General features: G+C 46.4%; 5 protein-coding genes across 7 annotated transcripts; 3 read left to right on the plus strand and 2 right to left on the minus strand.

The window, feature by feature from the left end:
* Positions 1 to 3: 3 nt before the first annotated feature.
* On the plus strand, positions 4 to 7,303 carry LOC9661782 (E3 ubiquitin-protein ligase PRT6). Of its 2 annotated transcripts, none has more exons than XM_024688751.1 (17): positions 4 to 182; positions 239 to 1,351; positions 1,407 to 2,548; positions 2,600 to 2,740; positions 2,805 to 3,048; positions 3,107 to 3,883; positions 3,938 to 4,144; positions 4,202 to 4,839; positions 4,899 to 4,950; positions 5,009 to 5,597; positions 5,650 to 5,858; positions 5,913 to 6,466; positions 6,528 to 6,635; positions 6,699 to 6,774; positions 6,831 to 6,908; positions 6,988 to 7,056; positions 7,112 to 7,303. In XM_024688751.1, exons 1-17 carry the CDS (start codon positions 87 to 89, stop codon positions 7,178 to 7,180), a joined length of 6,162 nt encoding a protein of 2,053 aa, XP_024544519.1. In that variant the 5' UTR covers positions 4 to 86; the 3' UTR covers positions 7,181 to 7,303. The 2 variants fall into 2 exon arrangements, with proteins under 2 accessions (XP_024544519.1, XP_024544523.1); XM_024688755.1 differs by having other exon boundaries at positions 1,407 to 2,536.
* Positions 7,304 to 7,403: 100 nt separating this feature from the next.
* LOC112351286 lies at positions 7,404 to 8,030 on the plus strand. Its single transcript, XM_024688870.1, has one exon. The coding sequence runs from the start codon at positions 7,587 to 7,589 to the stop codon at positions 7,980 to 7,982; it is 396 nt and encodes a 131-aa protein (XP_024544638.1). The 5' UTR covers positions 7,404 to 7,586; the 3' UTR covers positions 7,983 to 8,030.
* Positions 8,031 to 8,249: 219 nt separating this feature from the next.
* Positions 8,250 to 8,763, minus strand: LOC112351284. 2 transcript variants are annotated; one of them, XM_024688860.1, is made up of 3 exons: positions 8,724 to 8,763; positions 8,502 to 8,684; positions 8,250 to 8,440 (listed from the first exon to the last, which is right to left on the minus strand). In XM_024688860.1, exons 1-3 carry the CDS (start codon positions 8,724 to 8,726, stop codon positions 8,255 to 8,257), a joined length of 372 nt encoding a protein of 123 aa, XP_024544628.1. In that variant the 5' UTR covers positions 8,727 to 8,763; the 3' UTR covers positions 8,250 to 8,254. The 2 variants fall into 2 exon arrangements, with proteins under 2 accessions (XP_024544628.1, XP_024544622.1); XM_024688854.1 differs by having other exon boundaries at positions 8,502 to 8,746.
* Positions 8,764 to 12,953: 4,190 nt separating this feature from the next.
* On the minus strand, positions 12,954 to 13,623 carry LOC9647152 (dirigent protein 23). Its single transcript, XM_002962737.2, has one exon. The coding sequence runs from the start codon at positions 13,612 to 13,614 to the stop codon at positions 13,066 to 13,068; it is 549 nt and encodes a 182-aa protein (XP_002962783.2). The 5' UTR covers positions 13,615 to 13,623; the 3' UTR covers positions 12,954 to 13,065.
* Positions 13,624 to 14,066: 443 nt separating this feature from the next.
* LOC9661783 (cytochrome P450 CYP736A12) lies at positions 14,067 to 16,218 on the plus strand. Its single transcript, XM_002962301.2, has 2 exons — positions 14,067 to 15,320; positions 15,380 to 16,218. The coding sequence occupies exons 1-2, from the start codon at positions 14,463 to 14,465 to the stop codon at positions 16,013 to 16,015; spliced, it is 1,494 nt and encodes a 497-aa protein (XP_002962347.1). The 5' UTR covers positions 14,067 to 14,462; the 3' UTR covers positions 16,016 to 16,218.
* The last annotated feature ends 5,022 nt before the right edge of the window (positions 16,219 to 21,240 follow it).

The raw sequence follows: 21,240 nt of genomic DNA on the forward strand, positions 1-21,240 counted from the left end.
TAAGATCTCATCGAGTGAATAGGTCGTGGTAGGGTTTGGATGCGGCGATAGCGATAGCGATAGCGCGACGATTTGGGATCGCGGCGATGCTGCGAGGGCGGATTGGAGGCCAAGACGAGGAGGACGTGGAACCGGCACTGGACGGGCTCGCTACCGCCGCTGTGGCCGATCGAATCGTCCAGGTATTTCTCCATCGGGATCGAATGTGAGCTGAAATCGAGTGTTTCGATCATGGCAGAGGCTTGCTGGATCGGGATTTCCAGAGGATTTGGCGAGGAGGCAGGGATTCGGCGAGTATGTGAGGGAGCATCCGGCCGAGCTGCGGCGCTTGGCGACGGTGATTCTTCCGGGGAATCCAGAGGTGGAGCTCTTGACGCCGGAGGGCAGCGATGATAGCCAGCTACTCTCGGCTCGCCAGGCCATCCAGGCTCAATGCCGGGAGGCGCTGGGGTGGCTGTTATGGTGCGCCTTTGACAGGGATTTAGCGTCCGGGCTGGAAGAGGTGAAGGCACAGTGTGGCGCTAGAGGCGTGTGTGGAGCAGTATGGGGGGTGAACGACATAGCTTACCGGTGCCACACTTGCGAGCACGATCCAACTTGTGCTATCTGTGTACCGTGCTTTCAAGCTGGCGATCACAGTACGCACGACTACTCGATGATCCGGACTAGCGGCGGATGCTGCGACTGCGGTGATGGTACTGCCTGGAAGGAAAGTGGATTTTGCTCGAGACATCGGGGACCCGGGAAAGTCCCTCCACTGTCCGAGGGTATGGTGGCTCGGTTGGGTCCGGTGCTGGAGGCAATGCTGCTGGAATGGAAGGACAGGCTCTCGGCTGCTGTGACGGCTTCTTCCGGAAGGCCTAGGAAGTGGTCGACTATGAGCCCGGAGGAGAAGCTTGCGTCACCGCTGTCGATGAGTATTATCAGCTTGCTGCTGGAGTTTTGCAACTGTAGCGAAAGTATGCTGAGCTTCACGGCCGAGAAGCTGAGTAGCAGTGATATCGGCTTGCTCGACATCCTGCTCACTGCTGAGTTTCTTCTGCCGAAAAACGTCTATACGAAGCTGCATGAGTTGCTCTATAAGCTACTCGGGGATCCAAACTTCAAGTACCGGTTTGCTCAGACTTTTATCAAGCGCTACCCCAAGTTTCTACGTGAGTCTCTGCAAGAAGAACAGATGTTGGCAAGGCAGCCAAGGGAGCACAGCATACTTGGCAGCTTCTCGGTACAGATCTTCACCGTGCCGACGCTCACTCCTCGTCTTGTAGTAGAGTGGAAGCTCCTGGATATGCTCTTCGGCATACTGAAGGATTTCTTTGTGTCCTGTATCGGCGACGATGGACGGTTTGTGGTAAGGCATGCCTTTTCTTTGGGGTCTGTTCTAATTTCCTGTGCTTTGCTGACAGGTTACTAGACCTGCCATCCAAGAGCGTGCATACATGCGAGCAGTAGAAGATGTACGTTATGTTATGAGTCACTTGAAGGTGGCGCAGTACATAATACACGAATTTCCGCAACTGTGCAGGACGTGGTTGCACTTTTTGGCTTTCATCCAAGGTATGTATCCCCAGAAGAGAATCACAAGTATCCACATCGAGGAAGAGAGTGAAGATTGGGTTGCTGCATTTCTCTTGGAAACACAGATGGCCAACATCCACCGGCTGTTCGTCGCGGGTACATGTCTTACGGGAAATGATACAAGTTGGGGAAGTGATACCCAGGCGCAGGGTGGTATACAGGTTGGTATACAGGGTGCTGTAGCAGCCGGAAGTGAAGAGCACAGCACAGAGGCCTTCTGCATTGTGGAAGGCGCGAAGCTTTCGAAAGCGCTCATCTGGTTGATAGCTGAATGTGTTGGTGTTCTTGACCTTTGGTTTGCTGCGGATCAAGCAAGAGAAGCTGGCAAGGCCGCCAAGCTTGCATCTGGGGCGGCCAGAGGGGACGCTGGGCTGAGAAGAAAGATTCAACCGCGTGTAAGGCTAGCTCGGGGGATGACGCGTGATCGGCATATCACAAACGCTGTCAGGCACAGGGACTACACTTCAAGAAGAAGTCTCGAGGCTGTTAGAGCAGTACCTGAAGCTGCAGAGCCAGCGTCCGAGGCTAGCGAGATGGACATAGATGGATCATCAGATACGAGTGAGACGAGCGAATGGTGGTGGATGGGAGCATCTTTGGAACCCGAGGGAACGTCTTCGAGTTTGCTGACGGGAGATAACGAATGGCCGGCCTTGGAGTTCGATGTTGGCAAGCAAGAGGTTTCGTTTCACATCCCGCTTCACAGAATGCTCGGTCTCCTGCTTCAGAAAGCTCTGGAGGAATACGAGTCCCAGATTAGTGCTTCTCCTCCGACCTCTCCCTCTGGCACTCTACTGCAGCTATTTCCCGAAGCTTTTCGTGTTACCGGACTGCCAGCTTTGCTGATGGAACATCCTCTTCGAATTCAGGTGTTATGCTCTCAAGTACATGCTGGGATGTGGCGTCGTAATGGTCACTCCATTGTAGGCCTCTGCGACATCTATCGTGCCGTGCCATGGTCAGTGGAATGGTTAGTGCGACTTGCTAGACATCCATTTGCAATTGACTTTATATCTAGCAGGTGTGAAGACAGTTTAGAGCTCGACCTGTTCATGCTGCAATGCTGCGCGTCCATGGCGCCTGCGGAAGAGTTTGCGGGACGAGTTTTCACTTGTTTCGGCCTTGCAGAGTACTTCTCACTGTACTTGTGGAAGCCGAATGAGTAAGATTTTAACTCTGCATATATTTTTTTTCACCCGACATTTTTTTTCTTTTTGTTGAAACAGATACGAGCCAGTCCTGGCACAAGAGATGTTAGTTCTGCTCATTCGTATTATTTCAGAACGTGGCTTCTGTGGTCTTTCGCCGAAAGAATCGTTACGTAGGGAACTTATTCAACGCCTGGCAATAGGGGATGCCTCGCACAGCTCCCTGACGAATGCATTGCCTCCGCGGCTTCGAGATAATGAGCATATGCAAGAAACGTTGGAAGCAGTGGCCAACTATAAAAGACCTCATGGCATGCAACAGGTATGAAAGGATTTTTTGTCTCTACGTACTGTAACATTTGTTGGGGCGTTTCCTGCAGGGTAAATATGTCTTACGCGAACAGAGCTGGCGAGAGCTAGACCTTTATCACCCTCGATGGACACCTCGAGAATTACAGTCGGCTGAAGAACGCTACTTACGGGCATGCAAGGCATCGGCACATTTTTGTCAACCACCTCGCTGGCGTAAGCCATTTCTACCATTACAGAGTCTTTCGAAGATCGCTGTGTCGGCCAAGGTTCATGAGATATTGCGAGCTCTCTTTTTCCACGCTGCTTTCTCGCCGAACCTTTCGGAGTCTCGGGCACCTGAAAGCTTATTATTTACTGCCCTTCACCTTTTATCACTTGGGCTTGACGTCTGCAACACTTTTGCCAACAAAAGCTCAGCGGAAGCTTCATCAGTCTCGGGGCCTTCTATATCATCTGTCGATCATCCCCCGCTTCTAGCTCTCGCTCCCGAGTTTGTGCATGTTGGCGGGGCAGACGGCACGCAACTATTTGATCGGCAGAGCACTCTTTCGTTATTGGTGATACTTATGAGAAAATATATTGCAAGCGAAGGGGCGCAACTTATTATCTCTGAAACAAGCCAGTCCAACGTCGGCTGCTTCATCAAGAAACTGCTACACAACTTTGCCGAGCTAGACCGTCAGTGTATGTACGCGATCGAGTCACTTGCGCCGGAGATATTACATCGTGTATCCACCGACTCGTCCTCCAAGGCGGAGGGAACGTCGCAGGACGAACTGCAAGCAGAGCTTTCCGACATAGAGAAGAAACGAGCTCACGCTCGGGAGCGTCAAGCTGCGATGATGGTTTGTCTTTTATTTCTGCTAATATGGAAGTTTTCTTACTGCGCACTTGTGTAGGCGAAAATGAGAGCGGCTCAAGAGAAGTTCATGGCGAGTGTAGAAAGCTCGAAAAGTTCAAACAAGCTTGACACCAGTAAGACTGAGGGTAAACGTCCTCGAGAAACATTAGCTGACGATGACATGAATGAGACAGGCACACCTTTGTGTGCTTTGTGTCGCGACAGAAGTTCTACCAGCCCGTTGTGTATGCTGACTTTAGTCCAGGTAATCTCAACGTAACCTGGCAATCCGGTTCCTGACTCGTGCTTTGAAATTTCGCAGAAGTCCAGGTTGCTTGCACTTTCGCAAAAGCCAGTTCCTTCTTGGGACAAACCTTCAAGAGTTGTGGACGATACTCCAACTGCAGAAGATGACAATAGCGCTTCCCAAACCTTGGTACGAAGGGAGGCGGAAAACTTGATTTTGGAACTTAGGCAGTGGCTCGAGGGAGCTGCGGCAGATCCGAACGTGGACAGGCTGACCAACCGCGACGATTTTGTTGAACTTCTTCGGGGAGGATTACCGAGTATACTCAACACAGAGCGGTTTCCGGCTACTACTAGTGGAATTGAGGTGGATACAGATGCAAGCCTCGATGACACCTATGGCGAGTCAAGCCATCCTGTCGATCCGAAATGGTGGTGGGAACTTGCGGAAATGGTGTCTAACAAAGAATCGACAGACAACAATGAGACTCTGATCACAGTTCTGGCTGAGTATGTGGCAGCGGTCTCTCGTTCACAATCTGAACTCCAGCCTCAACCGGAAGACCCTCCACGCGGGAACCGTCGCCGCTATGGTATAGAGAGCAAAGTCTACAGGGATGTCGGGCTTGATTTTATCGGACTGCACCTTTCTGCCTGTGGCCACGCTGCTCATTACGAATGTGTTGAGCGCTATTACGCTTCCCTACTACAAAGGTACGTTTTTCTCTCTCTCTCTCTTTAGTTCTTCTACCTAAATTTTGGTGGTGCTACAGGTATTACAGTAGATCCTTGTTCGAAGGAGTACAGATTGTGGATCCAGACCTGGTGCGTTATTTAGTAAGTTTTTGTAGCAACTATCTACATCTTAACTGTGATTTTGCAGGGAGAGTTCCTATGTCCGGTCTGTCGTCGGCTGTCAAACTCCATTCTTCCAGTTTTAGATCCCTCTGCACGAACTCCCTTTGTTGCTGACGCTGTCGAGGGGTTTAGACTGGAGCAAGCGTGTTCGTTAATGGTTAGCGCGCAAGAGCTGGTTGCCAGGCCCGGGTTTCGGAACTCAGTCTCGAGGAAACTCGCAGATCCGCTGAGGATGGTACTGGAGTCCGTGTCAAAGCGGCTTTCTGCACTATACTGCCTGGAGAAGGAGAAACTTTACACTTCCGAAGGAAGAAACTGCCAAGGCTTGTTTCTCTGGGACTTGCTCCGGTACAGCATTATGTCCGCGGAGTTGGCAGCACGTACAAGGAGTCTCATCCTCGGTAATCATGATGCAGCCAGCAGATTAGTTGCTTTGGAGGAAGCGTCAGAGGCGTCACGCGGGTCTACTCTACCTTTGCTCTCTCTGGCAGCCAACTTAACTCTGACACACAGCCGGCAAATTGTTCTACTCAGGTCACGGGGTATGCAGCTGATGGTGGGATCAGTTTGTCATGGCACGTCTCTGGATTTCTTGTCCGAACCGATGTCTAAAGGTAAGATCACAGGCTTTTGGTTCGCATGTATTGACAGCTTACGTGCATGCAGGTCATTTGAGCTCTTTGTTACACTTTTTGGAAAAGGGCCGTGATTCGGCCGATATACAGTTTTGGAAGCGTGTGGCTGATCCTGTGCTTGCACACGATCCCTTCTCTTCCTTGATGTGGCTGCTTTACGTACTTCCATTGCCAATACCGGCACGGGAAGGACCGCTCACCGCACTCGTTCATTTGTTTTATTTAGTCTGCTTGGTTCAAGTAAGTGCAAGTATTTTTCTAGTTTTACGACACTAACACAGGCATCTCTTTCAGTGCTTGGCATCAATGGGAAGATATGTGGTGGATGATAGCGTTCCTGCGCATTTGCAAAACTTTCTAGCAGTCATCCATGCAACACTGGCAGACACCTGCATCGCACTTCAATCTCCGGAAGGACCTGTGACTGCGCCACTACAGTTCGAACAGATTCGGCTCTTTACGTTGCCTTACCTCAGACGCTGCGCGTTGCTACAGACTGTGATTTCTGGTACTTCTCAGCCAGTGCCCGTTGCAGGGTCGAACAGCTGGGAGCTTTCAAATGTTTACAACCACCTCTCAAGCTCTGCTTATCGAGAGGCTGCCGAGAGCTGTAGAGACACAGAAGCTGTGGAGATGAAGGAGGTTGAGGAGCTGGAGAGACGATTTTCCATCCCTCCGATGCAAGCCATATTGTCAGAAGAGGCGGTGCAGAATCTCGTCGTCAAGTGGTGCCAACACCTTCAGAGTGAAACAGGCTCACGCAGCTTCTCCATCGTTCCAAGACCAGTGCGAGCGGTAGCTCTCCAGCTGATGGTTCTCCCCCGACTTTTCCAAGACCTGATTCAAAGGTGTTTTTTTTCATTCATTCTTCCGTGACCATCAACCTTACGTTCTCAATTTTCTGTGTAGATATGTGAAGGAATGCTGCCCCCGCTGCAAAACAGTACCCGAAAGGCCGGTGCTGTGCTTGCTGTGTGGAAGACTATGTTGCGGGTCTGGCACAAACGGTTGTTGCAGGTTTGTCTAGCTCTGATTCTTTCTCTCGCGTTCGTCTGATTGGAATTGCTTTCTTATTTGCAGCGTACAAATGCAAAGCGAATGCTATCGTCACGCTATTTCTTGCGGGGGTGGCGTCGGCGTCTATCTCATGCTTCGAGTAAATATAGTTCTCCTCTTCGAGCGTGGCTTTGTCTAAGCTCTTGTTCTTTCCAGAAAACAAACGTTCTACTTCTCCGCCGCGAGCGGCAGACAATGTGGCCGTCACCATATCTAGATGCTTATGGCGAGGAGGTAAGCGTTTCCTCCACAGCTGCAAAACTTTTTCTCGACAGCACCTGCGCCTACTTATATTTCCATTTCTAAAATTCAGGATCAAGACATGCGGAGGGGGAAGCCACTGTTTCTAAGTGACGAGCGTTACGCGGCCTTGACTGCGATGGTAAGCCTTTTTTGGTTTTCTGTCGCTGGGCAAACTTGATTGATTTCCATCCCAGGTTGCGTCGCACAGCCTCGACTACAGTTCATCGGTGCTGGCTCAAACAATCCGCGAGCCACTGTTTTGATCGCTGGGGAGTGTGCCTAGGAGGAGCAAAATAAACTCCAAAGAGCAAGCACTTTGAGTGCCTGTTTTATTTGGCTTAAGCCCAATGTATTTATTTGTAAAATCTTAAACCCTCTCTTTTTTCCTCGAGTGTTAAGGACATTCAATCTGAGCCGTTGACATGCCACCTCAGCGACATCTCGCCATGTCAGCATAGCTTTTGTATCCTAGAGTTTTATATCGTTCGTATGCTCGCAGGCTGCGAGGATTAGAGATGGAGACATGGTCGCAGCTGCTGGTTATGAAATAAGAGATGGTAAGTCTGTGTGACCAATTCTAAGTTTGTCCACTTTTTCCTGCTCGTAACAGGCTCTCGGACAGAGGATGACAGCATTCCGGTTTCGCGATTGTGGAGCGAAGCTTGAAAAATGCCGGATGCTGGATTCATGGCTTTCCATTCCAGTGTCTGGATCATCCGCCTTCCAGCCGTTTTCGTGTCAAAGTCTGCGGGCTGGGAGGATGTAGCAGTGGCTTCCAATCTGTTTGGAATACTCGAGCAGTGTCTCGCCATTGAAAACACGGCCCGGTCAGTCATGGCCGTGTCGTTCATCTCATCACCGCAGTTCTCACCACTTTCCTGTTTATCCGGAGATACAGACGTCCCATTTGCGCAGCGACTCCATCACCGCCGATTCCCGGGGCTCGTTCTTCTTGCTGCCGCTACGCCGCTTCTTCTTGCGCGCCCCCGCCCGGAGCCGCTGTTTCTCCTCCTCGTCCACGTAGAATCGGAGCCACCGCATCGTGCCGCGTTCTCTGCAGGGTAGCTCCTCTCTCTCGCAATTGGAACCTGGAGTTTTTGGTCAAGCTATTGCAGACTGGTTGTCACACAATAGCTTGACCACACCTGTGTTGATTTGTAGATCCTGGAGGAAGTCCCTTCAGCCACGCTGCTTCCTTGGTTGCAGCTGCTGCAATGTACTCAGCCTCGGTACTTGAAATCACTGTAATAGCCTGTCGTTTGCTGCACTAGCTTGCGACATTTCCATTTAGCAGGAAAACGTAGCCTGTGGTTGACTTCGTGTTGTCTGGATCAGCATCAGAGTAACCAACCAGCTTGTTGCCTCTGGAGTACTTCAAAGTTGTACCTCATAATACGTTTCAAAGCCTGCAAGTGTGCTGCGGAGGGACGGTCCAAGTACTTCGCCACTGTGCCCACAGCATACGCAAGGTCAGGCCGAGTGGAGATTACCAGGTAGATCAGGCTGCTGGAGCGACTAGATTGCTAGGGAGATTGATCAAGGTATCAGCAGATAGTAACAGGATTAACATGAGCAAGGCCATACCTCTGGAGCACGTCGGAAACATAGTTTGCCTGGCTTAGCTCCAGAGTGCCTCGCTCCCTGTTTTGCGTCACCTGGATATGCAACTTTCATGGCAAATTTAGCTCCAAGGTACGTTTTAAATTTGTGGATCAAACGTAGTTGAAGAATAGCATCGTCCACATATAGCGCACAAAATAAGCAGCGCTGCGAAGGGAAATTAGGAAAGAATCTATTTTCGTGTACCATTGAGTCCGTAGAGAGCTTTGTTAAGCTTGCAAAGGGATAAAACAAGCCACATACACCTCTTCATCGATGTTGCCTGAGGAACGCAGTACAAACGTGAAGTTGATGGAGCTCGAGATCCAATTCTGCAGCTAAGATTAGTAGCATATGAATGGTTGTGAGCTTCACCACGAGGCTGTAAGTTTCCCGAGTAGTCCAGCCCATGAACTTGAGAAAATCTGCGTGCCACAAATCTAGCCTTGTAGCACTCCATCAGCGTTGTACTTTTTCTTAAACGATGAGACGAGCTTTTTGCGAGCTGGAAGTTCAACCAGAGACCAAGTGTTGTTTTTCTGGAGAGAATCATACTCCTCCTGCATGGCTTCCTGCCCGTGCTCAGCTTCTGGTCCGTGCAGAGCCGAGAGAGGCAGGTGGAGCCGTCATAGCCCAGAAGCAGGCACGCTTGCCTGTAGCCATCGCCTCCTTGGCCTTGAGAGATGGTTTCACGACACGACCCGAGCGTGTCACCACTGCTGTGCCGGCTGGAGGAGAGGAATGCTGCATCTTGAGATAACTCTGTCGCCAACGAACAGGTCAGCCACAAGATCTGGCTGTTCAAGGTCGCTGGTGCTTGAGGATGCAGCCGCTGTGGCCTGTGGAGTCGTCAGAAGAGGAAGGAACAGAAGTACCGTGATCAGCTCTTCCTGCCAGATCGCCTCCTTCAGTAACTCCTCCTGGCTCTGCATCGGCTGGATTGTCTGGTGCTGGGAGGAGAACTGGAACGCCATCCAAACTCTCAGAAAGATCCACCAGAGGTGGTGGAGAAACGGGAGGGAGCCTCAGGGTATCTCGATAAAGATGAGCTTCATCAAACACCACATCTCGGCCTCACCAACAGAGTCGATAGGCTTTTACCTGGGTGTGATAGCCCACGAAGACGCATTTCTCACTCTTGGGATCCAGCTTCCGGCGCTGCGTAGGCAACGCAGCCAAATACAGATGCCCTAATTTGGACATGGTGAGTCTCAACCGACATCTCGACACTCCCACTCTGGCTCGATCATCATCAGCTGAGAGGATGGACTACCCCTCCCACTCAGCCGAAACAGATGGAGAGCAAACTCCCAGTGCAGCGCAATGGCGTTCACGAGCCAAAGCGGTTACTCTCCCTCTGTCGAGGACAGAGCCACGTGCAGCGATGATCGAGGCTGGTGATCAGTGTGGTTTAAAGAGTGTGTATAATATCTGATAAAAAATGTCGTTGATTTTCTTGGTTCTGCATCAAACCTGTAAACTCCATGACAATTTATACGTGATAAATCCTTGAAGAGCAAGAGCTTTACGCTTCTCATGTTGGACAGGGGCAGTCACTTAGAATTCGTCCACCCTCTACTGACTGAATGGAGCTTTTGCACTGCCTGATTTCGTTTCCCGTTGCACGGAGCCTAATTCTTCGCTTTGGCTTGAGCCGGGCATCGTTGAGTAGATTACCCGTTGCATGCGTTCCACATTTCTCCCGAAGGCTGGCGGACCCTGATCAACTTGGGCCTGCTGATGCTCAAAGCTTGTGCTCGAATCCTTGGCACTGGCTGGTTGCACCCGTTCTTAGTGGGACCAAGCATGGAAATAAAAGATTGTGCCACTGTTGATGCTAAACCCCGACGTATCAGCGTTTCTGACAATCACAAATAAGGTGATTGTCGTTGCATTCTCCTTAGGTAATGATTTGCAAAGCGTTTCTGACAATCACAAGTTGGGTGATTGTCATTGCATTCTTGGCACAGGGACATCAGAGCCCTCGTGAGAAAGAAATTCGATTACACTCACACTTATAGTTGGTGCTTTGGCGAATAAAAACATGCATGGCTTGGGTGCAGATCACTCAGGCCTATTTTCGTGAGAAGGGGAGCTGAAAGCCCAGATTCGAAGGTGAAGTGCGTTACCACTATATTCGTGAGCAGATCACAGCAGGAACTTTGGCTCTACAATATGTGGCCACAACTGAGCAGATTGCTGATATCTTCACCAAGCCGCTGCCGCCGACTTCTTTCTTCAAGCATGGAGTTCATGTTCCAGGGTGATGGGGGGGCGCTGTTCATGCTGGCAATCAAGACCCAACCGGTGAACCTCGAGGGCGAGTGTTAACATGCTAATTAGCGACAGGCTCTGGAAGTGTATTTACCACCTCCATCAGATCTCAGCACCTTGATAGTGTCATCACGCTGCTTCTCAACCCCAAGCTTGTACACTGGAAGACTGGAAGTACCTCTTTTTGTGGCGTGTCTGGCCCTGAAACGGTCCACAAATATCAGAGCGCCCAAGTGCCAAAGGTTGAGCGCATGCAAGCTAGATTTTAAAAAAGAATACTACTGTCCAAAAATCTTGCCTCCTGGATCATCCCATGGCTGCCTCTCAAGATCTCCCTCTTAAGAAACACCTGTCCATACAAAGCAAAGATACCTCTGATCTCTCATTGTCCTAGGCTGAAGCTCCCTCAAGCTCCACAACTGTCGTTCATCTATAGAGTATATAGGACTGTAACTTCTCTCTTGATTCCTGCTTTCTCGCAGAACAGCACAAAGGCTCTGGAAGAATGTCGCTGCTGCTTCCGCATAAGACATGGCTCACACGGTGGCATCTTGGTGGATTTTATGTGCAAACCATCCACCACTTGAGCTCGTGACATCTCTCGCAAATGGTTTGTTGATTGATCTCCAGTGCCAAGTCAAGAGATCTGCTGCTCCCCCTGAAGAGGCAGGTGTCTCAGCTACATGGACTGTCGCCTTTCGTTGTTGTTTTACAGGGCAGTCTCGACTTAAGTGTCCCTTCTTGTGACAAGTGCCACAACGCAAGTTGAATTCGCGCCACTCACCACGCTCAGCTTTCTCGCCTGTGCACCACCATTCTCTCAAGGTCACGATCGCTTCTTGGAACCCAGGCAATCAAAGACTGAACGGCATGACCTTGATCCTTGAGTCACCATCACAACGCTGGTAACCTGGCCATCACGACCAACCAGCAATTTCTCGTACTGGACCAGCTCTGCCATTGAGTGTGGGTGGATCTTACAGTGATGTCGGCGTGGCCTGAGAGAGAGATTTAAAGGGAAAAAAATCTGCCCGAAATGGACAAAACTGGGCCGTTGGATGAGATCTCGCGAGCTGCTGCAGAGGACATGTCCTTGAACAAGAAGGCGAATCTCTAGGGCTTTCGGGTGATGAATTTCTAAATTGATTCTTTGCACGAGGCCCTAAAATTCACCTGACGTTGACGTGCATCACCGGCGGTTCACATGATCGCCGCTGATTTCGTGACGTGAACGTGAACATTGTGGTCTTGCCAGGTCTACGGTCTTTGTCATGGTCAGGCTTTCAGAAACTATGGGCCACAATCCCCACTGCATCAGCCAGAACTGAGCACGTTCTTGCCAGGCCAGGAAATTGTAACACCTCCATCTCTCGGGAGGGAGCTTCCATTTCAACTCTAACCACAAAGATTGTTACCCTCAATCTGAAATCTTATAGCATGTGGGCAAAAGCCTGGCCTGCAGCACTCTCCTAATTATCTCCTCACCAAAAAGACTTCGCATGTGGATCTGCAAACACTCTTACCTACAGCGTGTTTCTAAAAAAGTGATGACAGTCATGAGAGCACCGAGTGTTTGGTCAACAAAACGAGTGTTTAGTACGCCACCGCTGCAGGAAATAGCGTGACGGTGTCACTCGGAGGCAAAAGATTCAAAGGAAGAAAAAGGCAGTGAGAACTAGACAAAACAATTGTTGTGCCAGTCGCAAGCAACTGGCCTTCCGGGTATTGTTTGCAGCACTCCTTGACATATTTACAAGAAGAAATGGAAAAGTCACATGGTCAAGGATGTTGACTAACAAAGCACCGCATACTGGATCATAAGATACTTGATCATAAGATACTTGATCAAAACCAGGGAAGGCGAGCAAGTAGGCCAACGAGTCCAGTCCCCGAAAGGGGACGCTCTCATTCCCTAGGGCGCCAACAATCTCTACACAACAGGAGTTTGCAATCCCCCGGATCCCAAGGCAAGAAGGCGCTCTTGGTCCTACAGGAATAGAAGATTAAAAGTCTTCGCCTGAGAGAAGAAGGCACATGCCTTAACCATTTGGCCAAAGGGACATTGCAATTCTTTATTTTGAGTTTTGCTTTCATACAAGCTTGTAAGTCCCAGCTTTGTGGTGGCACCACAGGCAAAAAGAAACCTCCGGCTTGTCATTAATTCAGAAATAGATAAGCAAATATGGTTCACCAGCGAAAACATGAAAAATTTTATGCTCACTTCAAGAATCATATGCTGCTCTTTTTATTCTTCTTAGGACAGGAAATCTCGGTTCTACACCTGGGAGTTGAACAAGCAGTCCCACAGTTTGATCACATGCAACTGCCAAAAGATCTTGGCGCCGTAAGGCTCGAGAGAATGCGTTCTCAGTGTTGCAAATCCTTGAACAAATCTAAATTCTCCACTTCCTCCCACGATTGAAATCTCCCTCTGCGGATCCGGAGCGCGGTTCTGGCCCAGTAGATTGATGTTTCCATCTCGCCCCTCGAGCTCCAGGGTGATGCTTGCCAGGAGGCTGATGTTGCTGATAGAATCGAATGCTAATATTCCTTTGGCTCTTCCCACGAGCTTGGAGTCGATCGAGGGGCCTTCTGTCAGCTTGTCATCGATGATGGCCACCATTCCAAACATGGTGGCGTTGTTCGTGCCTGGAAGAACAATTGCCGTGGTGACATTCACCCCGGGCGTTGGGAAGAAGAGATCTTGGAGGTAGAAGCTAATAACTTCAGTGCACTTTGTAAAGTGACTGCTAGAATCCGTTGCCGCGCAAGAACTTGCTGCAAAGAAAAATACCACTACAAGGATCTGGATGAGTTTAGCCATACTCGTGCTTGTAGGTCTTCCCGGATAATTGAGGAGGTAAATATTATTTCTTTTATAGAAGAAGAGATGTGGTAGCTTCCAGGTTGATCTTCCAGAAGCAAAGAAACATTCTAGTCCAGAAAAAAAAGTATATCACGGTTTGATTTGACTTTGCCTTTAGCTTTATTTGGCTTGTTTTACCAAACTGGAGCACGTAACGCTCCGTCTTGATCTTACCAGTCCTCGCGGCCAAGAAGTACAACGTTTCTGAACAAAACAAGTGTTTCATCAACCACGCTCTCAACTGTGAGAACGCCGACACGGCTTTGCAATGTACTCTGAAAAAGACTCAGAGGACACCATAGAAATAGACAAACAAAGTCTTCCACATGGCAACCATAGCACCGGCCTATCGGGTATTGTATTACAGATCGGGCTGTGCCTATCTACATTGAAAAGGAAACGTAAGATGGTCTCGGTTGGGGTGAGCTCGCAAAAGCTCATGATCCCGGGGATTGCAAACTCCGCGTAGAGATTGTTGGCGCCCTAGGGAATGAGAGCGTCCCCTTTTGGGGACTGGGCGTGTTGGCCTACTTGCTCACCTTTCCTGGTTTTGATCAAAATCTAAAAGAATAACATCCAGTATGCGGTGCTTTGTTGGCTTATGTGCTGGATGTCATGTAGTCTTTCTTGCGTTTCGCCCCTCTCACTTGGTTAATGTAAGCAGCAAGACTTTGCCGTTTGGTTTGTTCGGATGCTTCTGGGGCGAATTTCACACTTCGGAATTTTTCGAAACAAGAGCCTTGCCTGATGTCAGATGAAGTTTCTCCTATAAGAGCAGTCGTCTTAATCGAACAAACACCACACGAATGGATCTAGCACTTGCTGTCAGCTTTGCAATTTCCATCGCTCTCTGGGGCTTGTGGCTCTTGAAAGCTCGTTCAAATCTTCCACCAAGTCCATGGGGATTGCCCCTGATTGGCCACTTACACTTGCTAGCGGGAATGCCCCCGCACAAAGCATTGCAACGCATGGCCAACAAGTATGGTCCTATTATTTCCTTGAGGTTGGGAATGATCCCAACTGTGGTGATCTCCAGCCCGGAGCTTGCCAAGGAGGTGTTCACCACACATGATCTAAATTTTGCTTCCAGGCCGTACATGGTTTTCGGCGAGTATTTCAGTTATAGCTCTGTTGGACTTGTAAGTAGTCCCCATGGAAAGCTATGGCGAAACACCCGCAAGCTGTGTACAACGGAGCTCTTCACGGCCCAGCGTATCGACTCTTTCTCTTGGGTCAGAAGGGAGGAGCTCTCGCGTGCCTTGGAGGGGATTTTGAAGGCTCATGGCAATGACAAGCCTGTGGAGGTGAGAAAAGTGGCCAGTGTTTTTGCCTTCAACATCACATCACGAATTGTGATGAGCAAGAGGTACTTTGGTGACGAAAACGTGGATGCCGATGCCATGGAATTCAAGGAGCTCAATGACAATGTTCTTGAGCTGACCATCAATCCCTGTCTTAGCAACTTGGTGCCCTGGTACCTGAGATGGCTGGACTGGCAGATCCCTCGGTACAAGCGAATCCATGCCAAGCAAGACAAGTTCTTGCAAAAGATCGTTGACGAGCACAAGGAGACAACACGAAAATGCAAGGACTTCCTTGATATCATGCTTGACTTCTTTGGAGCAGGGACACAAGGGGAGACTTATGTGAAGGCAAACCTCATGGTAACCCGGGCAAAACTTTTCCATATTGCTGCTAACAGGTATTTCTATGACAAATGCAGGAGATGTTAATTGGTGGAACTGATACCACCAGCACTGCAAGTGAGTGGCTCATGGCTGTATTGATGCACGATCCTCGAGTCATGGCCAAGCTCCGCGAGGAGCTCGACAGGGTTGTGCGCAACACTCGGATGGTGCAAGAGTCGGACCTCCCAAAGCTCGAATATCTCCAGCTCGTGCTCAAGGAGACATTGAGACGCTATCCTCCGGGTGCCATAATTATGCCGCACATCTCAAGCCAAGCATCCAACGTTGGCGGCTTTCACGTTCCAAAAGGGACCACTCTCCTGGTGAATTCATGGGCGATTGGAATGGATCCGGCAGTATGGGAGAATCCCACACAATTCCACCCGGAGCGCTTCTTGGGGAGCTCCATCGACGTCAAAGGCCAAAACTTTGAGCTCCTCCCGTTTGGATCCGGCCGTAGAAAGTGTCCAGGAATGGCCATGGGATTGCGAGCAGTGGAGCTTCTCGTGGCGAATCTTATCCATGGCTTCGATTGGAGCTTTGTGCCCGGGACAACGCCGTCCATGGAAGATGTTTTTCGCAGTGCTATTCAGCTCAAGACCCCATTGCAAGCCATGGCAAGTCCAAGGTTCCCAAAGGATGTCTACATCAATCAGACATCACATCTTTAGTCACCATGGACTTCGCTACAAATAATTCTACTCAATGCTGGCTAGACTTGCGTCTCTCCCACTCCACAATGTGATATATAGATCGGAGAAATCTTGGTTGTCCCAGCAATATATACATTGTCAGATCCAAATTCCAAGGAGAGTGGAGAACTGCCATTTGAAGGTCTAGTGTAGCCTCGGTCCTGACAAGACGATCTTTCCAACCACGCAAAAGTTTTGATCGTGCATTTCTAGTCACCTTTTATCCCCTTAGCCCAGCTGCCAAACATTCTATTCATTAACCCAAATAGCGTTCATCAGCCGACTGTAATTCGAGCTTGATCACGTGTTGAAGACCAGGCCATCGAATGCGCACTGGTCAAACATAATCACAATTTACGGTCAAGGAGGTCAAAATTTGGTCGTCCTTGAAAAAAAGATAACGGTAAAGAGACAAATATTGGAAAATCTACCTCCGAGTGAGAACATTCTATGACTTGAGAGACGTTCTCAGGTGTCCAGTTTGCCTTGAGCTCGTCCCAGGCACGTCTTGCAGTGGCTCCAGGCCTGCTGATTGTCTCCAGGTCCCTGCTCTCTGCCACAGCCTTGTGGAGCAGCATCCAGCTTCCATTTTGGAGCTTCCAGCAGAGTAAGATGGCGTGGCGTGCTTGAGATGAGTGAGTGGAATTGAGTATTTGAAATTGATGCTCATACTAACAATTATTTCTATTTAACACTTCTACTAAACTCATTCCAAGATTAATCTAATTCTTTTCTCAAATGTAAACAAATTGCTACACTTAGCAAACAATTTGTTTTCCTTGGGATTTTATAGTTTATAAAATTTAGAAGTATTATAATTTTAAAGAAGGTTCATTTATATCCTACTCTAGTGCTTAATACTTTTTTAAGGGCTAGAAAAAAATGAAATAAGAAAACAATCATTGAACATTTTATGAACCCTTAATTGCCACTGATGTCATTTATATTATTGGATTAATTGTTGTACCATTAAGCTGAGGCTAGAAACAAAGCTGGCATCATAGATGACCTTCAAGAAGTCAATCCTGCATAAAAATGTTTTTGTTTTAAGCAGAAATTCAATCATATCACCTCCACAGAGCCATTAAGCTCTATAAACTCTAAATAAAGCCAAAGCTTACAATGTACAAGAAGTCTGAGAAAGCAAGAGGAATCACTACCAATTACATCTTCTAGATAGTGAGCAAGTGGAAAAAGTATGAGTTAGTTAAAAGACACTTGATCTACACTTGTGTAAATTTTATCTTATATTTCTCTTCTAAAATCAATTAAAAACTTGTTATGCAATTGTAGCAATAACATGGTTTTCTTATTTATAGTTTTACTAAAAGAGTCAATATTTTTTTGGAAAATTAATATTTTTCCTTGCTTACCATTGATGAAATTCTATCAAATCAAAGATATAGAGAACTAAATGAATAAAATCATATCAAGGATAAACAAGTTTTTCCTTGTGAAACTTACAATACTAAATTTAGAAATTTGGAATTGTGGATGTTTAAGTTTAGATATAAATTTTGTAATAGATTTGCCTTTAAATTACTTATTAGATACATATTTATATTAAAAAAAACTTTCTTTTCTTAAAATTTATTAGAAATATAGTTATATTTACCAAAGTTACAACTTCAATAGTACAATAAAAAGAAATAAATGTTGAAATTTCCATAAATAGTAGTACTGGTAGAAGACTTTAAAATATGTGATTAATGATTTGGATTAGCATGTGATAAATATTGATTTTTTGTTGCAACTAAAATGATGTAAATTGCAACATAATTTCAGCCATATGTATTTATTTCTATGCAATTTCTACATTGTTGTTTTACATTACAAAATTTTATAATGTAATTTGCATTAAAAAGTTTTGCGTATGATTCCTTATAATTTCATGCCCTCATGAACTAAAGCTGAAAGACACATCTCTCTCAAGAGCCCTACTCTCTTGACACCCAAATGTGCTTATATCATAATGATTACTACAAAATTTGCATTGACAAATTATGTTACAAACAATCATTTATGTTTAGTGAGAACATGCTCAAAAGCTTTCAGTGAAGAATGTCACTGCTGCATCCTTATAAGACATGGCTCGCACAGTGGCATCTTGGTGGAAACCATTCCCCACTAGAGCTCATGACATCTCGCAAATGGTTTGTTGACTGACATGCCCAATCTCCAGTGCCAAGTCAAGAGATCTGCTGCCCCACCTGAAGAGGCAATCTACATGGACTGTCGCCATCACCTGGTTCAGGATTTGCACGGAGCAAAGCAACTTGAAAAGCCTGCCAACCTTCATCGCTCAAGCCACTGGTCCCTATCGTCAACAACTGATGTGCAGAAAAAGCACTTGCGAGGAAATGAGAGTGTGTCCAGCACAAGAAACGTACCACACACCACGTGGAAGTTGAATCTGGATTGATCCAATACCAAGAATCGGCAACGGGCGATTAACCGTGAGGAACACTAATGGCTGGGTGTCACGAAGAGCTCCCTCACTGACGTGGTGTGGCTTTTTGCCGCGCAATCCAACACCAGTGGCTCCATCAGAGTCTTGATTGTCGTCACGCCTTGAAACTGGAGGTTCCTTCACGTGCTCAAGCTTCCTTTCGTTGTCGTTTTACAGGGCAGTCTAGACTTAAGTGTCCCATCTTGTGACACAGCGCAAGGCCCATAACCTGGTTCACATTCTTCCAATTGATCGCTGCTGATTTCATGACGTCAACTTGAACACTGTACAACGGTGCAAGACCTCCATTTGCGTGAGCGTCTAGGTCTTGCGAGGTTTGGTAGACATTTCCTACTTCCAGAAACAATCCCCACCACATCAACCAGAACTAAGCACGTTCTCACCACGCCAGGAAATTGTCCCCATCAAACACCTCCATCTCTGGGAAGGAGGATGACGCCATTTCAATCAACTTGTGTTCTTACTTAACTGCAAAGATCATTACCCTAAATCTGATACAACAGCCACGCAAAATCCCGGCCACAATAGATAGAAATGAGGATATAGCAATGCTCTCTCCTCATCACTTTTTTAGCAACACGCTGGAGTTAGAGTGTTTGGAGATCCACATGCCAAGTCTTTTTGGTGAGGAGATAAATAGGAGGGTGCTGCTGTATCCTCTGTAGGCCAGGCTTTTGCCCACATGCTATAAGAATCTTTGCGGTTAGAGTTGAAATGGAGGCTCCCTCTCGAGAGATGGAGGTGTTACAATTTCCTGGCCTGGCAAGAGCGTGCTCAGTTCTGGCTGATGCAGTGGGGATTGTGGCCCATAGTTTCTGAATGCCTGACCGTAGACCTGGCAAGACCTAGACGGTCGCGCAAATGGAGCCCGTTAGTGTTAAGAAAGGCTCGGAATATGTACAGTTAAAAAAGGCCAATCAAAATAAATATTCTTTCAGAATACTCTTTTTTTATAGTATAGACTAGAATGTTTTTTATTGCATTATTGATTGGAATAAAATAAGCCTCTTGCTACTTCGAAGAGTTTCATACTCTTTTACCTCTTTTTGCCTTCAAGGGTAACTGATCAGCCTTTTGGACAAGGAGATTATTAATGCTCTTTTCCTCAAAAAGCTTGAACCATTTGTAGTGCTTACTTAGTAATGCTTGCTATTTGAGCACAATCCAATCAAGATAAGTGAAGAACTCTTAAGTAATTCTTATTTTAAATTTGTTTTCTCTTGCATTTATACTTTACTTTCTTTCATTTTAAGATTTTAACCTTTAAAAAAAAATTTACCCTTCTCAAGAATGGGTAATTTTTTTAATTTTAGGGAGAGCTAAAAATCATCTTTCATTTGAAATTTAAACCCCACCCTTCAAATTTATACTCTATAAATGAATGAAATCTTCTACTAGTAGCATGACTTTACCATGGTGCATAGGGATAAATATAGTAAAAGTATATAAATCCAAAAAGTTAAAATATAGCACACTTTTCTATAATTACCAATTCTTAATAGTGCCCAATAGTAGATATAATGGCATGTTTGGCTTTAGAGTGTAGATCATCATAAAAGTGTCTTTTAATTAACTCATGCTTTTTCCATTGGCTCACTATTTAGAAGATGTAATTGGTAGTGATTTCCTCTTGCTTTCTCAGACTTATTGTACATTGTAAGCTTTAGTTTTATTTAGAGTTTATAGAGCTTAATGGCTCTATGGAGGTGATATGATTGAATTTCTACTTAAAACAAAAACATTTTTATGCATGATTGACTTCTCAATTTCCCATTGCTGCTGCTTGAAGGTCATCTATGATGCCAGCTTTGTTTCTAGCCTCAGCTTAATGGTACAACAATTAATCCAATAATATAAATGAGATCAGTGGCAATTAAGGGTTCATAAAATGGAAAACAAATAAACCACTATGCCATCTAAATTTGTAATCCTAGAATTACTTTCTGATAAGCATTACTTCTAACCCACTATAAATGTATGGACTTGTATTGCTTTTTGGCATCTTCTAAAGTGTTTGTAGCTTTTAAACTTTAGAACAATTACTTATACTTATCATGGTATTTAATTTGAATACATTTCTTCAGCTGTTCATATAAACTCTATTCCCAATGGAAAATGCAATTCCTCTTTTAGTTGATTAAAACCTTATCTAGACCACTATTGTAGACAGTTTTAATAGCTCGCCAATTTATTTGCACTTCATCACTCATAAAACTATAAAACATTGGTGATGTTGAAGATTATATTCCAACTTGGTATGTTTTATTCAATAGTGTTCAAAAAAAAACTTGAGCTTTTATGTCTTCTCAACTATCACCATCTTGGATTGTGCTCTATATAAAAGAATATTATTATTATAATAATTGAATAAATGCACATTTACCTTGGATCATACACAATGGTAATTATTGTAAACTATCGGGAATTCTATGTATATAATCGAAGCACACTTAAGAGTATTGCAAATTCATACTTGGTTGCATCCACTTATGAGATCAACTTCACTTCCAATACCATCCAACAAAATCTTGAAAACATGACATTGTTCTTTAGCTTCAATTTAGATTAATCTTAGAAAAGCAATGCTTTGGAAGAAGTTGTAATTAAATTTAGTTTTTAGCTTTAAAATTGTATCTAGACTTGAGGACTTCTTTAAAAAAAGAGATTTCCTTCTAGAGTTTTTTATCACAATTTACATCCTGCAAAGATATTTCAAATTGATTAGATTGTTTAT

Source organism: Selaginella moellendorffii, unplaced genomic scaffold, assembly GCF_000143415.4.
Source record: "Selaginella moellendorffii unplaced genomic scaffold, v1.0 SELMOscaffold_2, whole genome shotgun sequence".
NCBI classification, from domain to species: domain Eukaryota; kingdom Viridiplantae; phylum Streptophyta; class Lycopodiopsida; order Selaginellales; family Selaginellaceae; genus Selaginella; species Selaginella moellendorffii.

Excerpts from the sequence above, each read along its gene's own strand:
- LOC9647152 (XM_002962737.2), bottom strand. The coding sequence starts at position 13,614 with ATGGCTAAACTCATCCAGATCCTTGTAGTGGTATTTTTCTTTGCAGCA.
- LOC112351284 (XM_024688854.1), bottom strand. The coding sequence starts at position 8,726 with ATGGTACACGAAAATAGATTCTTTCCTAATTTCCCTTCGCAGCGCTGC. Across the intron at positions 8,441-8,501 it reads GTTTCCGACGTGCTCCAGAG|CAATCTAGTCGCTCCAGCAG; the intron begins GTATGGCCTTGC and ends CAATCTCCCTAG.
- LOC9661782 (XM_024688751.1), top strand. The coding sequence starts at position 87 with ATGCTGCGAGGGCGGATTGGAGGCCAAGACGAGGAGGACGTGGAACCG. Across the intron at positions 183-238 it reads TGGCCGATCGAATCGTCCAG|AGGCTTGCTGGATCGGGATT; the intron begins GTATTTCTCCAT and ends CGATCATGGCAG. Across the intron at positions 3,049-3,106 it reads GACCTCATGGCATGCAACAG|GGTAAATATGTCTTACGCGA; the intron begins GTATGAAAGGAT and ends CGTTTCCTGCAG.
- LOC112351286 (XM_024688870.1), top strand. The coding sequence starts at position 7,587 with ATGCCGGATGCTGGATTCATGGCTTTCCATTCCAGTGTCTGGATCATC.
- LOC9661783 (XM_002962301.2), top strand. The coding sequence starts at position 14,463 with ATGGATCTAGCACTTGCTGTCAGCTTTGCAATTTCCATCGCTCTCTGG. Across the intron at positions 15,321-15,379 it reads ATGTGAAGGCAAACCTCATG|GAGATGTTAATTGGTGGAAC; the intron begins GTAACCCGGGCA and ends TGACAAATGCAG.